Here is a 16,419-nt window from a genome sequence, read left to right as displayed (position 1 = left end):
TGGGGGCCGCGCGCACCGACTTCCGGCACCTTCCTGTGACTTCCGGTGCGGGCGCGCTGCAGGGTTGACGCCGGCGGCCCGCCGGGCGGCGGAGCGCGATGCCGTATGCCAACCAGCCCACCGTGCGGATCACGGAGCTCACCGACGAGAATGTCAAGTTCATCATCGAGAATACGGACCTAGCGTAAGGCTGCTGCGGGAAGCCGCGGGGCCTCCGGAGCGCCGGGGGCCGAAGCCGGGGTGCGGGGTGAGAGGGGGACGGGCCGAGTCTGCTGGTCCCCTGCGCCGTGCCATGGCTTTCGCTTTGGGAACGGGAGGAGGGGCGGGGGGGGGGGGGGTCGAGGCTGCGGTGCCCTCACGCCGCTTGTTTTCGTCCCTCAGGGTGGCCAATTCTATCCGGAGGGTCTTCATCGCCGAGGTGCCCATAATAGGTAAGCGACCCCCGCTTCCCAGACTCACCCCCCACCCTTCGGTCCCCGGACCACACGCCCTGGGGCTTCTGCCTGCAGCCCTGGTTTGGGGGAGGGGGAGGGAGTGTCGCTGAGAAAGCAGCGATGCTGGAGGCTGGATCGGACCCTGAGCCTCTGGCCACCTCCCTGGCCTCCAGGGGCCGCTTACACTCGGGTCCACGCGCAGTTTGCATTGGTGAGGAGCGTGGGTGCAGGAGTCTGCGAACTGGGGTTCGAATACTGTGTTCACTTACCGTGTCTGTGAAACGGGCACGTTTTGAAACTGGGCGGTCCATTTCTCCGTAACGTTGGGACGCTATTAGTACCTGCCATGGCAGGGATGAAGGAAGGTCATTGCTATTCAGCGCCTAACGTTTGGGAGTGTTCAGTGCTGCTAGATGTCTTTTTTGTTGTTGTTAGTCCTCACCCGAGGATATTTTTTCCAGTGATTTTTAGGGAGAGTGGAAGGGAGGGAGGGAGGGAGGGAGGGAGAGAGAGAGAGAGAGAGAAAGAAAGAGAAAGAAACAGGATTGTTGATGTTAATCCTCACCCGAGGATATTTTTTCCAGTGATTTTTAGAGAGAGTGGAAGGGAGGGAGAGAGAGAGAGAGAGAAACAGGATTGTTGATGTTAATCCTCACCCGAGGATATTTTTTCCAGTCATTTTTAGAGAGAGTGGAAGGGAGGGAGAGACAGAGAGAAACATCTATTGGTTGCCTCCTGCACGCAGCCCAACCAGGGCCAGGGATTGAAACTGCAACCCAGGTACGAGCCCTTGACCCGGAATCGAACCTGAGACCCTCCGGTGCACAGGCCGGCGCCCTAACCACAGAGCCACGCCGACCAGGGCTGCTAGGTGTCTTTTTCTGAATCTGTTTCTTCAGCTGCATTTATGGAACGTATAAGTGCCAGGCAGTGGCTGGGCACTGGGAATGCAGGGCTAGCTGTATAGTGCAAGGTTCTTGCCTTCATAGAGCCCACAGTGAAGGTACAGGGGAAAGATGAGCCCACAGGCAACATGAATGCAGGGCAGCCTTGGACCAGTACTGGGAGAAGCCGAGCTCCAGTGCTGTTGGCTTAGAAGAGGGAGGATCTGTTTTTGCTCTGGTTCCAGCCACAATGCTTCAGGTATCTTGCAAATTTGCACACATACTACCAATATTTTCAGAGTGTCAGCTTAGAGAGTTTAGGAAAAGGAAATGGAAGTCAGCTGCTGCATCAGGTGTGCCTGTTCCTAAGGAAATAAGCAGGCCAAATGGGTAAGTGGGAGGGCGTGGTAGTTGATCCTCGACCCCCCCACCCCCACCTCAACTCAGAGCTTGGTGTGCTGGTCCTCTGCCTAATCACTCATGTCTCTGGACCCCGGTTTCATCAGGAGTAAAATGAGGGAGTTGCACTGTATGGTGCAGCCCTGACGTTCCAAATCTAAATGCCACTTTCCCACAAATTCAGTTCCGCAAATAAGTGAGAACCTGCTGTGTTCCAGGCTAGAGCTAGGAATTACAAAAGTTAAGTATCAGAAGACCCTGCCCTAAGGGATTTTCAGAGCTTGAGGTAGAGATAAGACACGCTTAAATATACACAAGGCACAGTATGACAAGGGCCTTAAGAGAAATCTGGGCAGAATTTTTTAGGGAGGAGCTTATAGGGAGGGTGAACCTGAGGAGGGGCGGTGAAGGATTAAAGAAGCGGACAAGAGAATACAGTTGGGGCCAGGTAGGATCACTGTGCCTGGATGAGGAAACAGTGACCCAGCCTGTAAGCCGAAGCTTTATTTTATAGTCAGATCACCCAAAGCAAAGCAAGGGGAGTGGTCAACATGTTTGCACGAGTTTCAAATCTATTTCGTTCCTCAAGCCTTGTTTTGGCAGCACTTGCTGCACCTCCCACAGCCCATTAGCTACCTAGGAACAAGGGAGGACTATGAGGTCAAGTTTAATTGTGCCAGGAGGGCTCTGCCCTCCAAGCTGGGACTTGTATGTGGCTCTGCCACAGGTCAGTCCGAGGCTTGGCCCCATAGCCGCTCCCTACAGGAGGGAGTGATCGTGTCTGTATCATGGAGGCTCGGAGGATTTCAACCTTTACTGGAGAGGGCAAGGGCATGGCAGAGGGAGGTGCGGGTGTACAGGGGCAGAGACAGGAAAGGTTGGCTTGTCCTTGTTTGACTTGGGTTGAGGGAAGGAAGCAGTAGGAAGCGTGGAACAAAGCAGGCAGCCCTTGGCTGTGTCTGGGCCTCCTCCGACCTCCATTTCCAGTTGTTTATACCTCTTATTTGACAGGTGGGCTCCAATGCCATTTGCTCTACAAATTTGTTTACATGCAGATGTGAATGAATGAATGAATGTGCTTAAGTCAATCAAATGTGTGTGAGCATACAGTCCTTCCCCTCCTGCTAGCTCATTGCTGGTGGGGACTGGGTTTTATACTGAGTATGCCTTGCCCATTGAAGGAATTCTGTCAACATTGGTTGATTGAGTAGTAATATCTATCTATATATATAAAAGCCTAAGTGACTGGTCGACCAGTCGCTTTGACAACACACTGACCACCAGGGGGCAGACGCTCAACACAGGAGCTGCCCCCTGGTGGTCAGTGCGCTCCCACAGCCAACCTCCCACAGCTAGCCAACCTCCCACAGCTAGCCAACCTCTCGCGGTCCCCATTGCCCTGAGGGACCCCACCCATGCACGAATTCGTGCACCGAGCCCCTAGTAGTATTGATAAAGGGTAATCTGGTCATTATACCGTAAAATGAGATACGGGCTAGATGTCTGTGTTACCTCTGAGGCTTTCCCTAGGATTTAAGTACCCAAATAGTTTGTGTTCTTGGAGTTCATGTTGGCATGAGTAGCAGACATACATGCTTCTCAGAGGAATATTCAGCTCAAAGAAACGTGTTCCCACTCCTGTACCATTCACTAGGTCGTTGTTTTTCTCTGTGGTACAGGGACCCTGCATTAACCCCTCCTGAGCAGGGAAGGGGGGTGTGGTGTGGCCTTTGGGTGGCTCTGGTTAAAATGCAGGTTCCTGGACTCTGTCCCAGAGCTGTGTGAATCGGCCTGGCGGCCTGGCCCAGGCTCTGCTCCGTCCATGCCTCAGGTGATCCCTACACCTTGAGAACCACGGCTGTGCTGGTAAGTCTTGAGGTGAGTTTGGAGGCTAAGCTGTGTGTCTGCTTCCTTCACGTTTTAGCCATTGACTGGGTTCAGATTGACGCCAATTCCTCAGTCCTTCACGACGAGTTCATCGCTCACAGGCTTGGTGAGTGCCCTTTGGGAAGGTGAAAGGGTGGGGGCTGTGTCTGGTGTCAGAGAGGACGCCTCCTCGCTGCCAGGGGACTCTAGGTTCTCCTTTTGGCTTGGCTGCTTGGCCGTCTTCAGAGTGCTTTTCTGTGTCTTCCAGGGTTAATCCCCCTCACCAGCGATGACATTGTGGACAAGCTGCAGTACTCACGGGTACGCTGGGGGATTGGGTGGCCAGGGAGGCGGGGCCTTCCGTTCTCAGAAGGATTTTCCTGACGTCTTGCTTCTAGCTTTTAGAAAGACAATGTGGAGATGTTGTCTAAGCCCACGACAGGCCTTGGTCCTTGGTTCTGATGGGCCTCAGGTTGATTAGACTCACAGGGCACCAGTCACACAAGAGCAGGGATACACTAGAATGCCCATGTATACAAGCGGGGGCTGGTCCCTTTCAGTCTGATCTGTTCTGGTTCTGCTTTCCAGGGCATCTCTTCCCAGTGATGGGGGCCTAGGAGGCTAAAGGGAGTCAGCAGGAGGTTGGGGAGGATGGAGGACAGGAGAGGAAGTGAGACCTGTCCACAGAGCAGCACCCAGAGACCGGAGTGCTGGTGGCTGCCAGATTTGTGACTCACCTAGTAGGTGATGCTAGTAAACCTGGCTCCTTCCTCCAGGGAGAGAACGGGACAGGATAGGGTTACCTGCATCCCTCCACCAGGACTGCATTAGGTAATCGCTTGAGAGTATTCCCTTTTGGTGGCTTTGGGCCCATCTGCTAATTCCCAAGGGCATGTCATTTCTGTGGTGGCTAATTTGATATATTCTATGAATACAAATGTATATATGTATGTAAAATTCTTTAAAGAAATATTCAGGCAAAATGTGCAGCTAATATAACAGATACTATGCTCTCATTTTGTCACATTTTAACATTTTGCCATATTTGCTTCACATCTTCAGATTTTTGTTTTTAAGAAATAAAACATCAGATATTGCTGGGACAGGTGTGCAGCGTGTCAGCTGAAGAGGCATTTGGCAATATCTCATATAAAGATAGGCACGCCCTATGGCCTAGCCATGCCTTCCATTAATTTGTTAATATATTTTTATCGATTTCAGAGAGGAAGAGAGATTGAAGCGATCAGAGTCATTGATCAGCTGCCTCCTGCATGCGCCCTACTGGGGATCAAGCCCACAACCCAGGCACATGCTCTGAGTGGGAATCGAACTGTGACCTGGTTCATGGATCGATGCTCACCAACTGAGCCACACCGGCTGGGCCAGTGATGGCAAACCTTTTGAGCTCGGCGAGTCAGCATTTTGAAAAACCCTAACTTAACTCTGGTGCCGTGTCACATATAGAAATTTTTTGATATTTGCAACCATAGTAAAACAAAGACATATTTTTGATATTTATTTTATATATTTAAATGCCATTGAACAAAGAAAAATCAACCAAAAAAATGAGTTCGCGTGTCCAAGGTTCACCATCACTGGGCTGGACTATTAAATTTTCTCTAGTGTTACATTTACTGAAAGATGGAATGGTCCTTTTTTTTTTTTCTTTTTCTTTTTCTTCTTTTTTTTTTTTTTTGCTTTTCTGAAAATCTGTAGAAAAGTTGAAGAAGCAGAATGATAAATTTCCATCTACTTTTGACCTTTGTTGCCAATTGTTAATATTTTGCTACATTTGCTTTATTTTACACATGTATGCGTATATATGTGTGTGTATATATACGTGTATATATGTATGTAAAGTTTTTTTGTTTTAAGAAAAGGTCAGTAGCCTAGAATTTGAAAGGTACTTCTTCCTAGTTCCCTTTATTTTAAATGACTCTATTCCCGAGCTAGTCCACCTAGTCCATGGAGGCCGAGCTAGAGGATCGCCGCCGTTCTCTGGGAAGGACACGCCCAGGGCCAGGCTTAGATGTGAACAGTGCGTGTCCCAGGGGCAGCCCGGCAGCTGACGGTGTGGAAGGAACGTCCGGCACACACGGTTGTCTCTAACCTGGGAAGTGCCTGCGGTGGAGACGGTTACCAGATTGACAGCTCCCAAGGGTCTGGAGACTGGTCAGCCCTTTTCTAGACGAAGAAACAGTAGGAACTGGGGATCGCAAGCAGGGAGCTCAGGATCCGCCCTCCCCACACTCACGCCTGCTCTCTCCCTGGCTCAGGACTGCACGTGCGAGGAGTTCTGCCCCGAGTGCTCGGTGGAGTTCACTCTCGACGTGCGGTGCAACGAAGACCAGACTCGTCACGTCACGTCTCGAGACCTCATCTCCAACAGCCCCCGGGTCATTCCAGTCAGTGTCTGCCCAGGCCTTTTGCTCTTCTCCTTCTGCGTGGGCCGGACGGGGGGATTCGCCGAAGGCACCACCTTGCCCTGTGTTACCCCTGATGCCTGGACATGCTCATTCTGGGCTCCTGGGGTGGGCGGACATTGTTGGTGCTGTGTGCCCTCTGTCGCCCAGACCCCTTTAAAAGGCCGTGGTATAGCCTTAGCTGCTTTGGCTCAGTGGATAGAGTGTCGGCCTGTGGACTGAAGGGTCCTGGGTTCGATTCCAGTCAAGGGCACATGCCTGGGCTCGATCCCCAGTAGGGGGCATGCAGGAGGCAGCCAATCAATGATTCTCTCTCTCCCTTCCTCTCAGATCAATTTTAAAATAAATAAACAAAAGGGCACGGTACTGTTTTGACAGAGGACTGTCACAAAGCCATGAAGCAGGGGTTGAAGTACAGGCACCAGCACAGATTGGTCCTAGTAGGCACTCCTGCCCTCACTCGTGGGCATCCTGCCCCCGGTTGGCAGGTTGCGATCTGGACGCGCTGGGAGGTACTTGCCAGAAGAGACTGGGAGATGAGCGGCTAATAAATGTCTCTGTTTGGGCTCCGGCAGGTGACATCCCGGAACCGAGATAACGACCCCAATGACTACGTGGACCAGGACGGTAAGGGGCTGGCGTGAGTGTGCAGATGGCTACCCGACCTGTTGGTTGGCAGAGGCTGTCTGGTCACAGCTGGCCTTTGTCTGTTTTTCCAGATGTGTGGCCCTCAGGGGCACTCCAGGTCGATGTGGGGGGACCGTGCCTCTGTGGCCCCCGCACCGACTCCCACCTCTCTCCACAGACATCCTCATCGTCAAGCTGCGAAAGGGCCAGGAGCTGAGACTCCGCGCCTACGCCAAGAAGGGCTTTGGCAAGGAACATGCCAAGTGGAACCCGACTGCAGGGGTGGCTTTTGAATATGACCCCGACAATGCCCTGAGGCACACGGTGTACCCCAAGCCGGAGGAGTGGTAGGTTCCCGCTGGGGATGAAGGCGGGCGGTTAGAGGGGGTGGAGTGGACATGGCTCCTAGTGACCCAGATGGGCAGGCTCACTACAGGCACAGGTGCCCGGAAGCAGCAGTAACAACCGGGTGCTGACCTGTGTTTGACCTCAGGCCAAAGAGCGAGTACTCAGAGCTGGATGAAGATGAGTCCCAGGCTCCGTACGACCCCAACGGCAAGCCGGAGAGGTAAGCGCCTGGGCCGGCACGGACGGTGGGATGTGTAGGAACGTAGTTTGGTGCAGGCTCTGAGCTCGGTGGCCCTTTCCCTCATGTCCCGGCTTCCAGAAAGCTGAGGAGGGGCTCAAGACTACTGAACCCAAGATGGGTGCATCCCCCTGTAGTCACTGAAAAAGAGGGGCCTCCGGTTATGCAAGCGCTTCCTGTTCCGGTTTGCAGCATCCAAAGATGGGGTCAGATCAGGGCCAGAAACTGACCAGCCTTCTAGGGAGGAACAGACGCTGGCCCGTGCGGGACGTCCATACAGAGGTGTTTGGGGGGTTTCACAGGATCTTTGTGAGGTGACTGTAGCCTCCTTGAGGTCCTGTAAAAAGCACTGTTTGTAAGAGGATGGAGGTCAACCCTGGGGCAAGGTTGAGTTCCTGGTGGGAAAGGAGTTAAGCAAGACTCAGGAGGGAAAGGGATGGCCCTGGCCAAGCTCAGGCTCACCAGCCCCTTGGGCGGCTCTCACTGGACTCGCGCCTCTCAGGTTTTACTACAACGTGGAGTCCTGTGGCTCTCTGCGCCCTGAAACCATCGTCCTCTCAGCCCTCTCCGGGTTGAAGAAGAAGCTGAGTGATTTGCAGACCCAGCTGAGCCATGAGATCCAGAGTGACGTCCTCACCATAAATTAGCCGCAGCTCATCCGCCTGAGCGGAAAAGGATCCGAGCAGCAGCTGTGTCAGGTCTCCTGAGACCCTCCTCGCCCCTGAAGTCCCGACAGCTGTACTTAACTTCTGGGCAAGCCATCAGCACCAACTGGAGGTAGCAGAGGGGAAGGTGCCCCTCCCAGCCTTGCTTGGTCCCAGGTCGATTACGGGGGTGCCCCTGGTATTTGAGGCAGGACAGTCCTTCACTGAGCATGCAGCATCCTGGCCCTGCCTGCTGATGGCGAGTCTCCCCAGGACCCAGACCTCCCTCCCCCTGGTCTGCTTGTAGAGGTTGTACTGCTTCCCTGTTGAAAACCACTGCGTTAGACCCTCCTCTTTTGGTCATTTCAGCTCTTGACTTACTTTCTGTGTGAAAATTAGCATTTCACAGTTGTACCTTAGGTTTCCGCTGTTAGGATTGAGTGTTCGAAGTCTCATTCAGGCTGCCTGCAAACCCAGCCCCTCCCTGCCCATGGTCAGCCTACACTTCGCTCAGATTCCCAAGTGTCTTTAGACCCTGGCTGCTCCTCCCCACCCCCACGCACCCCACCCCTAAATAAACCCTGTATTTTATTCTCTACCCATCAGTTATGACTTCACTGCCAATGATCTGCTTAATTAGTTTGGGGTGTGGAGGGAAGGGGAGGGGAGAGGGTCGGGTGGGAAAGGGCCTTAATGAAGGTCTGGCCTTGACCCTTAGTCCTGTTGGGAGGAACATACGCAAAGCAGTTAATTAGGCAGCCTGGCGGGAGGCATGGGAGAAAACCGGAGATACAGTGCAGAAAGGAAGGGATATTTATTAACAGTAGAGTTTTTATTTTTGGCAATAAAGAGCACAACATAATCTCCTTCATGCGTCATCGTGCTGCTCGCTGAGCCAGCAGCTCCCCCCTCCAAGGCCTCAGCGGGCTCTCCTGCAGGCCTATGCCTCTGGTGGTCGCTCCCTGCTCCGTTCAGAGCTGAGCTGGCTGTGGCCACCCCCTTGGCTCCAGGGCTCTGCTGGAGGGGCCTCCTGCCACGACTTGAACAGTGGTTATTTACATCAGGGTAACAAGGTCTGTTCCCACAAAGCAGAACCCGAAGTATTTTTTTTTTTTAAAAAAAAAACACAACACACATAACCGAAGGTTTGATGTGGATAGAAAGATAGCCCTTCTGCCCAGTAGTCAATAAATACCAGCACTAGAAAGTCAATTGCTTTAATTGCATCTCAGCAGGGAGCCTCAGCACCATGTGGGGAGGAAGTGGAAGGGCTGGTTTCTGAGTCCTTTCTGGCCAGAGGGTGGCCAGACCAAAGAGGGGCCTCTCCTCTCTCCGCAGGGGCACTGCCGGCCCAGGTCAGTGAGAGGGGGCCGCAGGGCAGCTCCCCACTGCAGTCCTGCTGGCCCTCCCTCCTGGCCTGGCCGCCTCCCCCGGCTGAGGTCACCAGCACTCCTGCCCACAGGGATCTTCTCAGCCTACAAAGCAGGGAGGAGCCTGGGCAGAAATGTTCTTTTTCAAACCAGCTTTTCACCTGAGGTGTCAACCAGATGTCAGCAGGTGGCACCGCATGAGTTCGGATCCTTCCTGTGCCACTAGGCCCAGAGGAACTGAGAAGCCACTTGCTGTCTTAGCCCTTGGCTCCTGGGAGAAGCCTGCCGACAGCACCGGCCTTGAGTTCTGATTGTCTGCCTCCGGCCCTGGCAGCTCAGGCGAGTCCTGGCAGCGGGAGGGCTGTGCCACAGAGGACATTCAGAACCAGCCTTGGTGGCCTGGTCATGGGATTCAAAACTGTATGTGGTGGCAGGGAGGGACGGGGAAATCTCGTTAATACAGGATATGTCATAAGCCGTATATATTAAAATCATGAACAGTAAATAGTCCCACGGTAGCTCCAGCCCCTCACACATGCTCAGGCAGTGTGGCCAGCCCTCTGCCTTGGTCCAGCCTCCCCGTGGGGGCAAGGAAGGGACAGCGGCTCCCTTTCTCCAGGCGCGTGGCCAATAGCCCCCTGAGGCCGTCCTCAGCGCGCAGCGGGCAGCCCCGCAGTCATGGGTGCACGCCAGCCCGGCTGTCACTGGGCGGGGGTCCTGGCCTCGCTGCTGTCCCCCTGGCTGGGCTTTGGCTTTAGCAGGATGAATCTGTTGAGGAGGTCCGTTTCCGAGCTGGCCTGGGCTGCCCCGTGCCCCTCACCTGTGGACACAAGGCAGGCTTAGGACTCGGGTCCAGGTGGGAAGGTCCCTGCCCAGAAGGCCTCGTCTCCCACAGAGGCTCGCGGCAGGTGGCCGAGGGGCGCTGCGGGGACTCACCGCCATAGCTGGAGGCCTCGGCGATGTTCTGGGAGCCCGTGATGTGGTGCCAGTAGGCACTGCGGGGCAGCATGGTCGTGGGCGTGCAGGGGTAGGAGTAGTGTTCCGTGCCCTTGTTCAGCAGCTGTGGGCCAGAAGAGGGGATACCTCCCATTAGCCCTGGGGGCAGTGGCTTGCCTTCAAGCAGCCAGCCCAAGACCCTGCCTGCCTCTCCTGTGGGCACGCTAAGAGGAGACCCCCTGGCACACTCCAGGTGCTCGGCCTGCCCGCCCACCAGCCTCCCCCCTACCCTGCCTCACCCTCACATTCTTCTCCATTTCTAGCAGGACCCGCTTGTGCTGCTCGGCGATGGCCAGGGTGGCACTGTGGACCCGCTGGTAAATCTGTTCCCCTTCCTGCGTCTGGAAGGTGTAGAGCCCTTCCCCAGCGTCACACATCCTGGGGACACAGTGGCATGGAAGGCAAGGTGGTGGGGACCCCCTGGCACCCACACGTGCTTGGTTGGGCTCTCCGGTACCCCGGGCCCTCTGGGAAACAGGCAGGCTGTCACCCTGGGGTCTGACCCGTGGCTCGAACTTTCCGAGCGGTTTCGATGCGCCCGGTGGTGGTCTAAATGCTCTACAGGAATGAGCCCATTCATTTTCTCCCCTCTGCTCTGTACACCATTAGTTTCCTCATTTCTAGGGGTTTTCTCAAACCACTTTGCAGTGAGGAAACAGGCATACAGAGGGTAAGTAACTTCAAGGTTACACAGAGGATTTCACGGAATTCAAGCCTAGGCACACTGGCTCCGAGTTCCGCTGTGAACCCATCCTCTCCACAATCCCATGGAGTTAGGTACTTTCTTGTCCCCTAGGTGACACACGAGGAAACAGGCTCAGGTCCACAACCCCGGGGCTGGTGTCAGTGCCAGCATTTGATTTGAGCCCAAAAGAGTTTGATTTTGGTAAACTCGCACTTGACCTGCCGGCTGTGAGCCTCAATTAGTTAATCTGTAAAATGGGAATATTATGTTCCCTTTGGGGTTGTTAGACCAATAAATAACTTAGCTCCCAACACAGTGCCTGACCCGGAGTGAATGGCGGCCACCGTCATGACCGTGGGGAGACAGGGTTGGGAGGCAAGAGGGTCCTACCGGCCAGCCTCGAAGGTAAAGCGTGTGGTGTCCCGGCCATAGCGGCGCAGTGAGCAGAGGGGCCACGAGACGAGCTTCACGCGGGGGTTGTGTATGTCCCAGAGGTAGATGTTCTCGTGGGTGATCTGCAGCTTGCACTCGCCATACACATCCAGGTTGGGGCAGGGTAACAGGAAGACGTTGAAGCGATCTGGAGGGGAGAGGATGAATGGGCCGGAGCTTCCCGGGGGCGCCTCCTGCTCCCTCCTCCCCACCACCAGGCCTCACCTGTCTGTTCACACTGCACCCCTGGGGCCAGGAGGTCCGGCTCTCCCAGACTGATGTCGTTGAGCCGCGACCCCAGACACTCCACAGACAGGGTCTTGTACCACTCCTCTGCCTCCAGCTCTGGAGAAATGGTACCTTGTGAGCTGTAGGCTCAGGGTCCCCGGAGCCCACCCCATCTACTCGCCTGAGTTAGCCCGCCCTGTGAGGCAGGGAGGCAAGGCCAGTGAATTTGGCCTGTCTCCCCCTCATCCTGGGGGCCTGCTCACTCAGAGGCACCCCAACCCTCATACCAGCCAGAGCTAGCCCTGCGCTGCCTTCTCCAACTGGTCCACTGAAGCACGGCCGGCCCCCTGGAGGCTGGAGTGAGGTCTGCAGCCCCAGCTCCTCACCTGAGTCGCAGGTGAAGGTACGGGCCGAGTCGTCAGTGAAGATGATGGCCACCGCCTGCTTCTTGGTCTCCTTCGGGAGCCGTGTGACGCACTTGACATTACTGATCTCGGTCACCTGGAGCAGCATCCACAAAGGACTCAGCCAGGTTGGAGCCCCTCTCCCGCACCCCCACCGTTCTGCCACCCCCGGGAGGGTGCTCTTGGACCCACTGCTTACAGGTTAGGGGCGCTAGGGCCCAGGCCCCTCACCTTGGGGCAGCCTCGGAGGCACACGGACTTCTCATCCGGGTACTTCTCCAGCCGCTGGGGCCCCTTGCTGGAGGACTTCCGGAACACCAGCCAGCACCTGCGGTAGATCTGAGGGGCAAGACGACAAGGACCAGGGCTCAGGCTTCCGTTCCCCTCAACATGGCCCTGCAGTGACCCTGCCTGCCACAGGGGGCAGTGCCGCCCAGCCGTCCGGGAGGCCCCAGCCCAGGAGAAAGCCTGGGACAGCTGACACCAGCAGGACAGCCAGGCCCTGGGGGAGAGTCCCCCCACCCCACCCCCACCCCCGCCCCATTGAAAGGCAGTTATTTCTTGGCTGCTCGGAAAGGCTGGTCCACAGGTACACTCGGTTTACTGTGAGCTCGGCTCACAGTGCACAGTTGACCTTTGAACCACACAGGTTTGTAGCACGGGGTCCACTTATACATGGATTTTTTCCCCCGATAAACATACAGCATATGTATCTGGTTGGGAATCTGGTGCAGAGGCCCGCCTGGAGGCACTGTCCTCGGCCATGTGATGTGAGGGCCTTGGGCACCCGTGGATTTCGGTACCTGCGGGGGCCCTGGAACCAGTCTCCCGCGGATACCGAGGGAGAGGAACAGTCAGGAGACTGTCCTGTGACGTAAGGACCGACGTGTTTACGGAGCGCCTCTTATTGGCACGTTTTGGTATTCGCACTCTACACAGCTATTCGGGGTCACTCTTGAGGCCGGTTCTATTATCTCCACTTTGTAGATAAGGAAACAGGCACCAAAAAGTAAAGTAACAGCTGATAAATGGTAGTCAGGCTGTAACAGGCTGTCCAGACCCAGGGCCAGAACTCGGAGCCCATGCACACCAAGCGCTGCCCGGGCTCCGGCAGCACCAGCCACAGCAGCAGTGCCCCCGGCGCAGGGACCAGCCGCTTCCACCGCCAGCCTGCTCGTCACAGCCCTTGTTCTCGGTGCCGGGCAACACCTCCTCGACTCCAGGAGCTTCCACTCACACACTCCTCATTCTCTAACCAGCCCTGGGTGGAGGGGGCAGGGACAGCTGCCTGTGCCAGCTGGGAAACCGGCGGCTCTCAAGGTAAAGGGACAGAGCCAGGAACCTGGGGTGACCCGGAGCACAGTGCCTGCCCCATCAAGGGTCCCTCCTTGTCCAAATACTGCCAGTGACCCTGTGTCCAGGGCTACAGGACAACGTGAGGGGTGGCCCTCGCCACCTGCCCGCTGCGCCTCTTCCTTCCATGGCCCCTCCTTCCTGGCTCAGGCTCTCTTACGGCCCAGGGTCTGGCTGGAATGCCCCGCCTCTTTCAGTGGGCACTCCAGCAGCCTGCGGACCCACTCCCCAGAAATCTCTGGTCTCTCACTGGCAAACAGCAGGGAGGCTGAGGGACAGAGCAGAGCAGAGTAGGTGAGGGGGCCTCCGGGCCATAGCCCCAAGCCCCGCCCCCTCCCCAGCCCTGCTCTGCCACACAGGCACCAGGCCTTTGGCGGGCAGAGTCCCAGGGTACAGGGGGCCTAGGCAGCCCCCATCCCATGGTCCTGGCTCAGCCCCTGGCCTATCTACCTAAACCACAGCCGGCCTCCTGTGGACAAACACTGTTTTATTCTCAATCCGCACGCACATCCTGGTAGCCTCGTTAACAGAGCTCTGAATGGCCATATGACGGGACCCTGAATGAATGGATGGATGGATGCATGACCCAGATATGCCCTGCCAGGTTGGGCTCCGTGCAGCCTGCAGCGTCAGGGGCAAAAGGCCTGGGGGGCCTGAGCACCCTGGTTGCCTGGTTACAGGGACACACACACACACACACACACACACAGCCCCAGGGAGCCACTGCGCTCAAGAGCCCTCCTTCCCCACTTCTCACAGGTCTTTGATCAGTACTTCAGAAAGACTGCACCGCTCAGCCTGGAGGAAGGCCCAGGCAGGGAGGGGGCGCCTGATCTCTTCCAGCCCCTCCCCCTCACCTCTGAGCTGAGACCATAATGGCTGTCCTGAGGGGTGACTGCAGTCCCTCATATCAGTCCGCATAGAGAAGCTCAAATCGCTGAGGGGGGAGACCCCAGATTGGGCCTAGCCATGTCCCAGCTCCCAACCCCCCTTCCCCTGGCTGTGCCCACCTTGGAGGGTCCCAGTCTACCAGCACAGGTCTGACACTAAACCCCGTGGCTGCCTGCCCAGTGGCTTGCCCTCCAAGTGGGCTTTATCCTGAAGGCGCCCCAGCCCAGCTAGTGCCTGGGACCTGCTAGGTCTGGGCCCACAGGGAGGAGGAGCCACACTAGAAACTGGGCCCCTACCCACTCGGCCTTCCCACCTCAGCCTCAGTCTCTCTCTGCGTTCTGTGCTCCAAGTGGGCGCCAGCCCTCTCTCAGGGTAAAGGCAGTGGCTGAGAGCCACGGAGCCCAGGATGGGACACAAACCCAAATCCCAATAAGGCTGCAAACGCCCACCAGCTCAGCTGCTGGACAGACAGACATACCCCCACGGGCCCTCAGGCAGGAGGGGGATCCCCTCTCCAAGGCCAGCGCTGCTCGGTCCAGGACCCAGGCAGGGGAGCTGGTTTGAAGCCCTGCTCCTCCCCCACCCCACTCAGGCCGGGCCAGGAAGCTGGAGCAGTCTGATCCCACCCCCACCCCATCAAGGCCATGGGCGAGGGAAGAAGGGAGGGACCAGAGGCCCAGGTAAAACACTAGACTTGGGCCACCTGTCACCAGGGTTTCCATCCTACTGGGAAGGGCAGCTGCCAGACCCCTCACTGGGGGGTGGGTGTGGGGTCTCAGAGGAAGAGGGGCAATTCCTGGACAGCCCCACCACGATCGTGAAGTTGGTCCCTGCGGTCCCTGCCCATGCCCTCTGAGGGTCTCCGCGGCGGGGCGCGGGAGAGGGCGCACACCCGGGTGTCAAGGCTTCATCTCCACTGGCCCTCCAAGCCCCAGCTCAGGGCCAAACACCGAGCACAGGCGAGCACCTCGGAGCCACGGGCCCCAAGTTCTCATTCACAAACCACATAAACAGCCTCCGCACCCCTCACACCAACGCGCACCCCCACAACCAGCCCCCGTCCTTTCCAAACACTTCTTTCACGGTGAGAGCAACAACCGAGGACCCGTAAATAAATACCCACACACAGACAGCAACGGGAAGCAGCGGCCCGGGAGGTACTTAAAAGAAAAGAGGCCAGGAGAGGGGAGGGGAGAGGCAGCGTGGCGGCCGGGAGGAGAGGAGAGGGGACGGGAAGCTGGTCTCAGTGCACGCAGCCCGGCATTTCCAGCGCTGCCCTGGCGACAACTTCAACAATAGCCAGGAGCTGCCGGCACATCGGCCCATCGGCTGCCACCGCTGGCCCAGCCGCTGGGATGCCAGCCATCCTGCTGGGGCGGGGGCTGCAGCAGGCAGGGCAGGGCCCAGGCACCCATGCCAGGCAGCCCACTGGCCAGAAGCCTGGAGGCAAATGCACGATGCCGGGCTGTCGACCCCCAACCCGCCAGGCTCCAGAGCAAGTCCTCCGCACCCCCGGGGCGCCCGTCCCTCGGCAGGGCCCTAGGAGGGGGGCTCACCCCGAGCTTCCTGCTCTTCATCTTCACGTAGCCTTGCTTGACGATGTCGTTGAAATTGGTCGCCATGGTTTCCCCACCTTCTCTGGGGGGCAGGGCCTGGCCGAGGAGAGGGGAGGGATGCCCGCCCAGGTGGCCTCGGTTTCCGGCTCCTCCGATCACCTGTTCGAGACACCCCTTCGACGCTTCCTCGCGGAGGCAGAGCCGGCCGCGCCTCACCTCGCCCGCCTCAGCATTGTTCCAGCGGCTCCTGCGCCCGGCGCCGGCTGGAAACGAAAATGACAGGGAGCTCAGGCAGTGACATCTTTCTCTTCCCTGGCTGTCTCGCTCTTTTTTCCTTCCTCTTCCCACACTCCTCCCTCCCTTCCCCCCCCCTTCACCCGCCCTTCTTCCTTCCCTTCCCTCCCCACCCCTGGACGACAGAACCATTCAGGAAAACCGAGGTGGAGGCGGCAGCGAGGAAAATGGTCCAGCCCCGTCCCCTCCCTCAAGGCTGGGGCTAGCAGTTAACCCCTTCCTGGCAGGACCGTGCTGGGTCCGCACTGGAGGCGGGGCCGGAGGAGGAGGTGGCCCGCGCTGCTGTCCCGCCCAATCTCCTGTTACAACTTTGGGGCGGACGCGGAGGGCAACTTGCCCCCTTCGTG

At 57.1% G+C, this 16,419-nt stretch overlaps 2 protein-coding genes across 3 annotated transcripts; one reads left to right on the top strand and one right to left on the bottom strand.

Annotated features, from left to right (window-relative positions):
* Positions 1-26: 26 nt before the first annotated feature.
* Positions 27-8,972, top strand: POLR2C (RNA polymerase II subunit C). 2 transcript variants are annotated; one of them, XM_059667957.1, is made up of 9 exons: positions 27-184; positions 382-431; positions 3,642-3,710; positions 3,852-3,904; positions 5,860-5,988; positions 6,582-6,633; positions 6,812-6,980; positions 7,127-7,201; positions 7,722-8,972. In XM_059667957.1, the coding sequence occupies exons 1-9, from the start codon at positions 99-101 to the stop codon at positions 7,864-7,866; spliced, it is 828 nt and encodes a 275-aa protein (XP_059523940.1). In that variant the 5' UTR covers positions 27-98; the 3' UTR covers positions 7,867-8,972. The 2 variants fall into 2 exon arrangements, with proteins under 2 accessions (XP_059523940.1, XP_059523941.1); XM_059667958.1 differs by lacking the exon at positions 5,860-5,988.
* DOK4 (docking protein 4) lies at positions 8,677-16,041 on the bottom strand. Its single transcript, XM_059667951.1, has 8 exons — positions 15,779-16,041; positions 12,210-12,317; positions 11,961-12,075; positions 11,572-11,691; positions 11,305-11,494; positions 10,469-10,607; positions 10,170-10,293; positions 8,677-10,053 (listed from the first exon to the last, which is right to left on the bottom strand). The coding sequence occupies exons 1-8, from the start codon at positions 15,842-15,844 to the stop codon at positions 9,935-9,937; spliced, it is 981 nt and encodes a 326-aa protein (XP_059523934.1). The 5' UTR covers positions 15,845-16,041; the 3' UTR covers positions 8,677-9,934.
* Between the last annotated feature and the right edge of the window lie 378 nt (positions 16,042-16,419).

Source organism: Myotis daubentonii, chromosome 15, assembly GCF_963259705.1.
Source record: "Myotis daubentonii chromosome 15, mMyoDau2.1, whole genome shotgun sequence".
Lineage (NCBI taxonomy): Eukaryota > Metazoa > Chordata > Mammalia > Chiroptera > Vespertilionidae > Myotis > Myotis daubentonii.
The sequence above is the reverse complement of the archived record's forward strand: the minus strand, read 5'-3'. Positions and strand labels throughout refer to the sequence as shown.

Coding starts and splice junctions, on each gene's coding strand:
- POLR2C (XM_059667957.1), top strand. CDS start 99: ATGCCGTATGCCAACCAGCCCACCGTGCGGATCACGGAGCTCACCGAC. Junction 3,905..5,859: donor ACAAGCTGCAGTACTCACGG/GTACGCTGGGGG, acceptor TCCCTGGCTCAG/GACTGCACGTGCGAGGAGTT. Junction 5,989..6,581: donor ACAGCCCCCGGGTCATTCCA/GTCAGTGTCTGC, acceptor GGGCTCCGGCAG/GTGACATCCCGGAACCGAGA.
- DOK4 (XM_059667951.1), bottom strand. CDS start 15,844: ATGGCGACCAATTTCAACGACATCGTCAAGCAAGGCTACGTGAAGATG. Junction 11,692..11,960: donor TACCTTCACCTGCGACTCAG/GTGAGGAGCTGG, acceptor CCATTTCTCCAG/AGCTGGAGGCAGAGGAGTGG. Junction 10,608..11,304: donor TTTACCTTCGAGGCTGGCCG/GTAGGACCCTCT, acceptor CTGTGTCCCCAG/GATGTGTGACGCTGGGGAAG.